Raw genomic sequence first — 12439 nt, forward strand, 5'->3', positions numbered from 1 at the left:
AAACAGATTGTATTTGTTCAGTGATTCAGCAGGATATGAGAAGCAGTAAATGGCTTATTCTGTTTCTAGAAATTAATATGTTTGAGGGAAGAGATCTTGTGGAGTTCAGAAGGGCCACTAAAAATGCTATTTTATGTCCTTTTATTCTAAGTGTCCTATATAAAAGAGTAAAATGAAACTCTCTTTGTATACTGCTTTAAATTAAGTCTGCTAAGATAGCTAAATCAGTTTTCAGCTGTGTGGGACTTCTCCTTTTTTGGACATAATTTCAATCACTTCTGTTGTATATAGAGAAGTAGTGCTGGAGTCCTTAAATTTGGCACCGTGTCTGGATTTTTAAGAATTTGTGGAAATTAGTTTTTGTTCCATCCATCTTTGCATGCTGGTCCAATGACAATGCAATGCACTATTTCAGACCTTCCCTAACAATGTGGGAGGATTGGGAATGAAGAGAGCAGAACTATAGTACAATTCCCTGGTTCCTGCTACACACTTGCACCGATTGTATCACCTGAATAGGACTAGCTTAGTGTTCAGACAACAAAGTAGTAGTTTCTTAGCTCCCTGCAGATATACCAGAATAAAGGGAAGGGATGGCTAAAGCTCATTCTTGTAATGCTACAGCCATGGTTTAACACAAGTGTGAACACAATTCAGCAGTCTCGTCTCCACAATCCCTCCAAATTTGGCGAAGATTGGGTTTCAGATATCCAAGTTATTTACACCCACAAAGTAGGTATCCCCAGGAAAGTGCCCTTTAGCAGCTGGCTTGGGGAAACCCAATCTTCCTCAAACTTGGAGAAAACCTAGAGGAAAGTCATGGGAAGCTTCTCTGTGATTTTGGTGTTTCAAGATTCGGGGGGGGGGCTCTTTCCTGGGGTGGCCCTCTTTGTGCATTTATAACTTGGACATCTGAAATCTAATCTTCACCAAACTTGGAGATGTTGTAGAGGAGAGTCAAAGGAACCTTCACTGCAATTATGGTGTCTCTAAGTGCCTGTGCAGGCACTCTATAGCCAAACAAATAAACAAATAAAATCACTAAAATTAATTGATTCGTATTCATCAGGGGCATTGATTTGTATGAATACAAATCATCAAATTAGCAATTTTTGAACAAATTTGGTGATTATTTTTTAAATTCATGCCCATCTCTAGTCCACAGATATGTGTGTTAAAGACAGAGAGCGAGTTTCACTTTTTCTTAATGCACATTTCCTCTATAAGAAAACAAAAGTATTAATCATTAACAAAACACATTTTATGTCTTCACATAAAACAACTGGTATTCCAAATATCCAGTGCTCTGCATTAAACAGTCACATTGACACATGCAATAATTGAAACTGAAATGTATAGCTATGGAAGAAATTGTAACTGCCTTCATGACACAGATATCATGCAAGTAAATTTCCCTCAGTACAGATTCCTAGTTCAGAATAAGTGGGATTTTTAACATTATCTGACTCGATTGACTATTATATTCAATATAGGTTATGTGTATGTGTGTGTAAAATGTCCTCTGTGTTCAGTAAGTACTCCTATTACTGGATCCTTTGAAGATTTCATTCTACCAATAGATCAGAATGGGAAAAATGAGAGCGGTCATATCAGCTATTACAACCCAATTTATTGATTCAAATTATGTTCCCCAATTTATTGGTGACAATCTATTACATAGATTCCTTGAAGAGGAATTCCTTGAAGAAGAACTCACTGTCCAATTTCAAAGAAGTTTGCTCAAATAAGTAAGATTGGCGCACATATTTCATGACATGCCCTATTAGAATTTGTTTAAATCTCTTAATCATGCATAAGTTTCCTTTCTCTTTACCCTGCTCACTTCTCTATGTATCTATCTTGTTCCATGTTCAAAAAATTTTTTCAGAGTGCCACAAGTTTCACAAATGGCTTCAAATTCATAATGGAGCATGCCAATTATATCCACTCATGCCTTGCTGTTGTACTAACTATCATCTCTGAGAGGATGTGGGGTCATTCCTTTAAAAAGAGAGCTGATGATCCATTTTGTTAATAGAAGTCTGTAATGTGTTTTGTTATTATTTAAAATCATTTCATATTCCTATGCACACATATCAGAGAGCCAGTCCCATTGAATTTAATGGAACACTTCTGACTGAGCAGATTAACAGAAGACTGAGTTGTAAATGGATATTCCAAAACAAAAAATGGAGTATGGGGGTGTAAGTCCCTGCTACTCTCATCCTTGCATGTCCGGATGTGGAACTGAGAAATTGCAGCACTATGAAAAATGGAAGAGAACAAGAAAAATGTGTGCAATATTATACAAACTGCACTTTAACAAAAGTATTGCTTTAACACAAACTGCCTAAAATACAAGTGGCCGCTACTTTGTTGCATGGACTTTTAAGGATCAGAAGTATCACAGGAGTCATTTGAATCTTTTAAACAATCAACCAGTCCTTCTGTGTTTGCTTACTGTGGGTGCTTTGCTTCTTACTATGAAAAGACTAATTTTGCACAGATGTGTTTGAATAACTTTACTGCATTATAAAACCATAGGAATACATCTAGAACAGTTACAGGATAATATCTACAGAGAATTCAAAATTAAAGGTTTAAAATTAAATTTAGAATTTGAACCTTCTAATTAACCCACCTTCTTAATATGAAATTTAATCAAATATAAACAAAATTTAGCTATTTGTTTAATAATAAAAGAATTTTCATCATTTAAAAGACTTTCCAAACCCTCCTCATTTGCAGCTGCTGTTAATCTATCTAAACATGGCAAGAAAAATCTCTCCTTATGTTGGTGATGAAAGGGGCAGTGGAAAAAATATGTGCCATTGATTCCACCTACCCTTCGGGGCATGGGCAGTTTCTGTCCTCATAAGGAATCTTCCTATAATCTCCCTTCAAGAACCTTTGACAGGATAGCTGAGCAGCAAGCCAAAGTGAAAGCTTTCCTATAGGTGGGATCTTCCAGCTCTGAAATATACCTAGCCATTCTCATGACATATCTGGCCTCAATAGAGGTCCTAAAAAGAGGAGATTGTGCTGTATCGCATTGACGCTCTATATCCTGAACTCTATGTTTGACAAGAGATTTCACCTGTGTAATAACTTGAACCAGTAGATCATCTGGTGAAAGACCCAAACTTCCTAGGTTGCTTTTAAGAGATCGTATCCATCTAGATTGAAAAGAGTCTTGATTTATCAAAGGGAGAAGGCCTTTTTGGTTTGAGAAGCTTTTAAGCCATTGACATACAGAAGATATTTAGTATTCTAGCTTCTATTTTCATTTGACCCAGTTCTTATCATATAAGAGCATTAGGGACACCTAGGGGAGGTTGTAGGATGGACTGAAATAATTTAGATTGGATCTTCTGTAGCACACTCAGATCAACCAAGGAGATTTCTGTATATATACTATATAAGAGCTGAGCAAGATTTTATGTTGGTACAGCTTCAGTGCCACCAGCACGAAATGATGCATTTTGCATTAATTATAGAGAAAAATGGCTAGGAAAAATAGCAACTCTTGTCTCATTAGTGGGGAGGAAATTTTCAGGTCTTGAAGATTCCTCATCAAGATGTCTCGTTGTCATTGAGACAGTTTAAATCAACAAGGACAAAGATTACAGTGCATATCTTTTATAGTCACACTGGACTTCATAAATAGTTATAATATATAACTATCTAAGCCATACATCTAAGCAGTAAAGCTGGCAAACAACTGAAAGATGAAGGACCTCAGGATTAAATACAGAACTCTTGCTGGGTTTTGATAACTGAGTGCAAAGCCTTACAAACATTTATGGTTGGTTTTACCTACATTGCCCCACAAGGTACTTACAACTCTCTCCAGGTATTTCTTAGTTTAAGGAGCAAAGCAAAATCTCTCTTGCTGTATAAACAGCATAGCTGCACACAAAACATGTGCCTTTGCCCTTATAAATGGGTCTTTACTAGCTGCAGGGATCTTTCTATTATATCATTATACTGTATTAAAGAAACATTATGCTGTTTTTTGTCAGAGTCTCTTCACAATGAATTTATTGGCAAACACAAAAGAAACAAAGAAATAAATGAAAACTTCTACAGTTGGAACAGATGACCTTTCCTCTGGTGTTTTTTGTGTGTGAGAATACAAGGTGACCTAGAAAAGCAATTCAGGAGTTTGCAGTATAAATAAGCCAAAAGTGGTCACCCACCCTCAAACATTTACAGTGCCAACCATTTCATCAGATCCCTGAGTACAGTCTCTAGTCAGCACCAGGAATTATTTATGTGGTTCCAGATGCTGGATGAGACGATCTAACACTATCTAACACTCTTTTGTAGACAGTAGTTTAAAATGAGTGCATGTGCACCTCCCTTTCTGAACTCACGTTTCAAGATCATGGTCTTCTCAAGATGACTCACAATATAGATCTACGAAGGTCTAAATAACATCATAAAAGCATTTTGCATTTGAAACCATTACAATGGTGCCTTGACTTACGACCGTCTTGACTTGCGACCAATTCGAGTTATGACCAGCTCCGGTCGCAACATTTTGCTTTGACTTGCAACTGGTGCATTGAAATATGACAGGAAAAAAAAGTGGAGGGAAAGGCAGGGAAATTTGAACTGCTAACCATTAGTAAGCAAAGAGGCTGCTTCTCTGTAGCTCCTTCAACCCAGTGGTTAGACAGTGTGCATTCGCAGAGAGGCTTCGGACTGCCTGGTACTGCTTTTTGCTTTTTAAAATTTTAAAAACTGCCTTTTCTGGGTGAGTAATGTACAGGGTTTCACAGCATGGGTTTGGGCTGGGTGAGTGGGTGGGGTTATGTTTCTGTGCTGTAATGGGTCTTGCAGTGCGTTTTTTAGTCCCTGCTTGAACACGTTTGTTTGATTCTGTGGCTCTTAGGGTTTGAGCTGGTGGGGGGCGTTATGATGGGTCTTGCAGTTTTTAGTCCCTGCTGGAATTGGGTTTTTGTTCCCGGCTGGAACAGATTAATCACATTTCAATGTATTCCTATGGGAAATGGTGCTTTGAGTTACGACCAACTTGAGTTACGACCATCATTCCAGAATGGATTAAGTTCACAACTCAAGGCATCACTGTATTTAATAATCTAGTTAAAATGTCATATAAGAGCCTGAATCATCCCAGCCTCAATACTTTTTTTGTGTGTGACTGGACAGACGCTTGGTATTCCAAGCAAAAGCTGTCATTCCATAGAAACTGGACCAGGCATACTTCAAGGACTATATTGTGGAATCTGATTAATGACTTATAAGAATTCAGACATAAACATTTAAGAACATATATTTGAATCCCTCCTTCCCCAAATTCAATTTCTCAACAAAATTAAATAGTTGATGAGTGTGTGGTCAGCCTCCGGCATTATGGGGCTGGCGGCAGAGGGTTCCCTGGTACAAACTCCATGGGCTCAGCTTCTGGAGCACTTTATTCAGAGTTACAATATAGTCTTGCAAAAATCTCTGCATGCTGGAGAGGTGCATATTGAAAGCCATTTGCCAGTCCTTGAATACCCTCTCCCTCAGTAGGGTTCTCAGTTAACTGCACTGAGTGTCCCTTTAGTTCAAGTCTGTCAAAACAAGACTTTGTCTGGATAAAACGTCTGTACTATCCTTGACGGAGGCTCTGGTAAACCAGCCAGTCCTTTCCCTTAGTCCTTGTCTATCCAGGATGATACGAGGGAAGGCTACAGTGTCAGCCAGCTGTCATCCCTCTGGCAGAGAGAGGTTCTGCCACTCTCCCAGCTACATCTGGCAGAAGCAGCTTCTCCTTCTTCCTCTTCTATCGACCGGCATAATCCTAAAACCCTGTCTTTACTCCTTCTTATCTGCCTCCTGGCTGTCTCAAGTGGGTGTTACTCGTTAAGCTGCTGCACCTTCCACAGCTGTCTTCTCTCCCTCTTTCCCTGTGCCTTAGCCTTTTCCCCTGGGTGAGCTCAACGTGGCCCGACAGCTCACTGTGAGCATCCCAGCTCCCTGGCATGCTCATCTCATCACAGTTGGTCAGGAGATATGTCCCCCACATATGAAAAACAAATGAGGTCATATTTCAAAACTTTCAAGCGGTAGTTCCATAGTACTATAGGTGATTTTAATAACAATTCAATACTAAGGTTTGCAAATATTGAAAGTGTTCCTAACACTCATAATACTAAAGGACATTGGCCTGAACCAGCTATATCCAAGTTTATCTACAACACTCAGCAAATACTGATAAATCTCTTGACTTTCAGTGCTGCAATTCTAGTCTCATTCTGCTTATATAAAACGCTGCCAATCATGTAAAACAATATGCTGGATTTGTAGCGTACACACATGGACTATCATGAGATGACTAGTAATCATTTGTCTGAGAAATAAAGAATGTTGGATATATTCTACAGTCACTACAGTACAAATAGAAGGAATTAACTATCTACAGGACCTCCTATTTATGATTTAAGGGAATATTTGTGTAAATAGTATTTGCTGCAATCAAAGGCAGAAGAGCCTGTGGTTAAATTCCCACAGAGCTGTAACTTTGGAAAGCATTAAGAAAATGGAATAGTGCTTGCATAGGAAAGAACTAGTTTCATTGTTTTTCCCTCTTTGTATTTTTCCATGATTAAAAACAAAACTTTAGTATACCTCTTTTTTTTTAATACAAGTAAGTAATTGAGGATAACTCATGTCTTATTGGCCCTAAGGAGCCAAGATCAACCCTGGGTCATTTCTTATCTATATAATATTTATTTATATATTTCTCATGTTATACAGCACACAATATGCTTCTTAGAGAGCTAATTCATAAAATTAATTGAATTTAATGAGTTTTATTTGTATTCTAATTATGAACTTGAATTTAATTCTATTTTAGTATTTGTCATTTTACTGTATTTTCATATGCTATTGTTTTAAGTTGTCCTCTAAGCTGCCTTAGATCTTGGTTTTGGGAGAAAGGTAGCAGACTATGCAATAAAATAAAATCAATTAAAATAAAGTTTTATTGCTGGATTCTTCATCCGTATTTAGACTTCTGTTGCAGGCATGGGGACTCAGAGAAGAAGCCATGCTAAGCTATTATATCAAAGGTAACAGTCTGCAATCTTAAAGACAAAAAATTAGTATGGCACTTGTTTTCCATGCTACACATTTCATCATAACACATGATATTTATACTATCTCTCATTCTTTCTCTCCTCTCAATGTCTTTCTGACACATATGCTAGAATGGCACACATAGGCCAAGACTTAATTTCTACAATATGGAACAGCAATCATTCACAATGGTGATGAGACAATTTTCTTTGAACTGAAACTCCCAGAGTTCACCAGGAATTGTCCCAGGCAAAATCATGGGAGATGCACCCCCCAAAACTGTAGTTCAAAGAGGAACTTTTCTCACCTCCATGTGGACCTCAGTCATCATTATGTTGGCTTTTCAAGAAGAAGGAAACTGCTGATGTGAGTCTAAGAAATTATGGGATGGTTAGGCTTACTGCTACTAGGCTCCATAAAGGGAGCTGCTCAAAGGACTACCCATCCCATGCTTCCTTGAGGCTCACATGAGCCTTTACTACTCCTAGGCACAACAGGGGAGAGTTTCCTTAAGGGCCAATATAATGGCGACGAGGCCCACATGTGTGAAAAGTTTCCCTTGAAAGTACAGTTTTTGGGCTGCATCTCCCAAAATTCTGCCTGGGGGAATTCTTGGTGAATTCTGGGAGATGTAGTCCAAAAGCAAGGAATGTCCCATGCCTTCTTCACAATAAAAACACTAACTTGTGTCTTGATAGGAATAGCAACTGATGTGAGCACAAACTTCATAACTTTGCTTTATTTTCTAACATTCATTGTGGAAAATAAACATGTGATTATAATTAAGTCATAAGTGACTAAAATAAAGTATGTAGCAATATTAAAAGTTAGCATTCTAATATTAAGGTTTCCCTTGAAGTGTTTTTGCTGTAGAATGCTAATACTGAAAAAATTATAATGTTCTAATAAAATCCTTCTATTTTTTGGAAACTGTTGGGGTGGTGGGGCTCACAAAAATTTTCCAAAGAAACACTGATTCCAAAGAAAGATAAGCAAATAAAATTAAATTCAATGAAAGCCTGCTGGTGGAGTTTGTAAAGTTTGCTACCATTTCCTGTTCTCTGAAGTCTGGAGGATTTTCTAGCTCTACACAGTTAGTATTGGGGCATACAGGGTGTTGTGGACAAGATAAGAATCCCCCTCTGCTTGGTTGTTCTGGACTGAAAATCCACCGTCAGAGCCTGCCCGCAACCAAAAACAGACGGCTAGCTACATAGTGTCACTGAGATCTGGATAATAAAGTCAAACCCCTAAAGTTCCATTTCTTATCTGTGTGCTTTCAGTACTACTCAAAACAGAAAGACCTGATAAGATTCTGTCGCATGTAATAATGGCAATGTAATCAAAGCATTCACCTGTGTTAATTCATTGCTGTCCACAAGACCACTGTTGTCTGCATCATAATATTTAAACATCTGATCGACCAATAATTTCTTCAAAGCCATTTTATCTTCAAAATGCCTTTCTCTTGATTGCAACATGTATCTTCTGTTCTGAAGATCCAGCAGAAAATTTTTCATCTTCTTGTAGTCAATAGACTTACAGTTGTCCCCTGCCAAGATAATGTTGCATTTAAAGTTACTTGAAATAACTTTTTAAAAACTTTCCTGAGACAGAAAAGTTAACTGTTTCAGTTAGTACAAATGTTACAGATGAATTTTGATTTCTAAGCTTCTCTAAATATGCCCAGATCTGTCCAGATTCATAACAAAAAAAGGTGAAAATTAAGTGCAAAAGAGTAGATGACTGCTATGTCAGACTTTTAGAACATGACTGGTGCTTTAGAAATGTTCAACACATGAGCTCATGAATGTTCCCATATCTGAGCTATCCAGTCAGAACTTCAACACCGATAATGGTCATTTTCTAAAACAGTGTGGTGACTGGTCCAAATATAAATACAAATTATAAAAATAAGTGGTTATATTTGTTTGTTTATTTAAAAAGTATTCATTGAACATTTTATTTATTTATATGTCACCTTTTTGCTAAAAAAAAAGGACCCAAAGGGGCTTGTATCATTAAAAACATAATATTAACAGTGAAAAACAATAAATTATTCAAATACAAAGAAGAACTAATAACATTAAATTTAAAATGCCAGGGAAAAGCATTATGAAAAACAGATTTAGAAGCAACAAAATATAAACCATTCAGTTCATTGTCTCCTAGACCAGTGGTCCCCAACCTTGGGTCTCCAGATGTTCTTGGGCTACAACTCCCAGGAGCCTTCACCACCACCTCTGCTGGCCAGGATTTCTGGGAACAGTCCAAGAACATCTGGAGGCCCAAGGTTGGGGACCAATGTCCTAGACAGTCAGTAAACTAAGGAAAAGACTGCCTGAAAAGTCTTCATCTGCTTGTGGACAGACAGCAAAGATGGGGCTAGCTTGGCCCCCTGTGGGAGGGAGTTCCAGAGTCTGGGAGAAGCGACAGGTAAGGCTCTCTCCTGTGTCCCCACCGAGAGAAGGACCAAGATAAAGTTATCCCGTGTTGATCTTAACGCAGAGACAGGCTCATAAAGGGAGATATGGTTTTTAAGATAGCTTGGACCCAAGCTGTTTAGGGCTTTGTAGGTTAAAATCAGCACTTTGAATTATGCCTATAAATGGATTTGGGAATGACAGGCAGAAGGTAAAGTGAAGTAACATATAAAGAGTTAAAAACTTTTAACTCAACTCATGGAATTAAAGAAAATAAGTTCACATTCAGTTTGAGAGAAAAGTGGAAGTTCCACTGAACTTACTAAAATAGAGTTCAATTTTCTACTTTAAAATGTCAATACAATTACCCAGGTAATCGTTATGCATGCAAGTTTTACTTACAGAATTCAATCACTTCCTAATGATGACATTTTTCATATGTCTTTGAAAATAATTTCTGTTCTAAAGTATGAAGAATGGGTCAATTACAGAAGCTAATAAGGCCCAGAAAACAGAAGTAGAAGGGAAATTCCGAAAACTGTCACAGTAGGCCCATCAAGCATCTCTGACATAAACAAAATTATATGCAAGAGAAGGATCTTAATTAAAAACCACCTGCTGCATCCATCTTTTTTTTAAAAAATAGCAAAATAATACTGGCATATAGGCAGCATCGTTCTTTAAATCAAAACACTTGTGCTGATTGGTGACCAATCATATGCGTTTGGTCACACTGAATGGATTATAGAAAGCCAAATATACATGACAATTCCACACAGAGTTCATTGAGTGTGAAACATACAGCCATGACTATTTCAGATGTTCTATACAGGTGTTGATTTCTAGATGCTGAAGAGAGGGATCAGCCTTGAATATGTCTGGGGATCTAGATCAAGTATGGGCAACTATGGCCTACTAGATAATTTGGGACTGCAATTCCCACGATCTTTTACTAGGGTTGATGGAAATTCAAGGGCCAACTCATCTAGAGAACAACAGTTGCCCACTCCTAGATGAAGGTCACATAGGAACACAAAAAAGACAGAAATGATTCAACTACAACATATTTTCTTCTGTTAAATGCCCTTGTCGTGCACTCTTCCTTTTTAACTCCCTCCATTATAGTCACCAAGATCACCTTCCTTCCCTCAGTGCTATTTGTGGTTACTATTGCTGCCAGACCCAAATTCCTAACTGTGAAAGACAGGCATTGTGGGACAATTGGCTTGGGACTTTCTCTCCCCTACATTCTCACTCTGCCTCACCAACCCATACATAAACAAACAAAAGGGCAAAGCTGCCCCTTTGGATCACCTCCCCTTCCAATCAACACATGAGAGGGCCTCCATCTTAACAGTTTCCTAGCATAATCCCCTGATTGTACTTGGTTAAATGGTTGAATTTTTCACTTCTGAAAGACACTGTGCTTTCTTATTCTTGCCACTCTCATTTACCAGTTAAAAATATACTTGTTTGGTGGTGTTAGTGGTGGTTTTTAAGCTGGATCAAACATTTAGTGTTTCTACGCCACAATGAAGGCCAAACTGATTCCCCAAATTGCAATTACATGAAATTAAATAAGAGAGAGATGACTGGAGAAAGAACTATTGTGATTGGGGACAGATAAAGTCTCTCCCCAAGGGAGCCAGGTTGATATTTGGAGGGGGGAGTCTTTGTTTTATTTAGCTTCTTTGGATCTAAACCATTTTGTATCTACAGGCTCATGTGCTGAGAAATGAATCAGACAAACTAACAATATTTAAGCATGACGTTTTGCTGGAGTTGTTTGGAGTACTGCAGTATGATAATAGCAGTAATTTCCTCCAGCGCATACCTGCTTACTGCACTTTGCACATCACCCCACTTTTGAATTACAGTTCCATTAATGCTAGGAAAGAAGCCATCCAGCATGTTTTCCATCTCAGTCAGAAACCTATACAAATCAAGTCAATATTTAAACAACTTGCCTGAAAGCCTATCATTATGATTATAATGTACAATGATAATGGTGATAGCTTAGTTTAAGGGTGGAAAAAAGTTTCAAGCTAGATCACCTACAATTTATACACACACAATTCCAATTTCCATTTCCAGATATCACAAAGCAATTTTTATTCAGCTACTGTCATTTCCAGCTGTTTCCCACACATAAGTCTCTGCACTCTCTTGCTCTCCAGTGAACGCCTGCCTTCTGCTTTCTTACTTTTGCATTACGGAAATAACAGAAATAGTTTCCGGAGGGGGGGGGGAAGGCATACCTATTTGTCTGGTCAGGTAAACTGATGCCTGAACTTCTCCCTAAGAGTCTTACAGAACTTGATAGACCTCCAGGGGAAAAAAATCAGAAGCCTGTGTTCCTCACAGCCGGCATTTATCTCAAAAGGGTTAATCCCTTTGTGACCCAGAAGAATATTTTGCACCTGCTCAACTTTGGAGAGCAAAGGAGGGGAGGAAATGTGACTTTTCAATAATATTCCTGTGACACAGTGGGAGGCGGACAGCTGTTGGTACGGAAGACAATGAGTGCAACCCATACCCTTCAAAGTATATTTGCATTTCACAGGCATTATTTGGAATGACAAATTGTACTGTGATGTTATGTGAATGCACTTCAGATTCTCAGTGTTTTAAGGTGGGACATATGATTTATTGGACTGAGGGAAAAATACCAACATGTTACCTGTGACAGGTATCTGTTTTATTTTCATTTATTTATTAATGGAAAGTATCTTCATTGGCATACTTTCTTACTACACGTGGGAGCTTCATATTTATATCCCAGGGAACATGAATACAAAGCTCTGCACCACAGGTGCCATGGCAGTCCATTCCTGCTTACCAGAACCAGCCCAGTACACTCACCAGGCTCCAAGGGTGGATGTAGTCACACTAGTGCTTCCCCGCCTCTCCCCACAGCCAACCACTCC

General features: G+C 38.3%; 1 protein-coding gene across 4 annotated transcripts in view; it reads right to left on the reverse strand.

Moving 5' to 3' along the window:
* FSTL5 (follistatin like 5) overlaps positions 1-12439 on the reverse strand; it is a 478043-nt gene that overhangs the window by 195433 nt on the left and 270171 nt on the right. For all 4 annotated transcript variants that reach the window (XM_073001505.2, XM_073001502.2, XM_073001506.2 and 1 more), the window contains exon 5: positions 8445-8641. In XM_073001505.2, coding sequence (XP_072857606.1) covers positions 8445-8641 — 197 coding nt within the window. The remainder of the gene's footprint in view (positions 1-8444; positions 8642-12439) is intronic.

This window comes from Pogona vitticeps, chromosome 5, assembly GCF_051106095.1.
Source record: "Pogona vitticeps strain Pit_001003342236 chromosome 5, PviZW2.1, whole genome shotgun sequence".
NCBI lineage: Eukaryota > Metazoa > Chordata > Lepidosauria > Squamata > Agamidae > Pogona > Pogona vitticeps.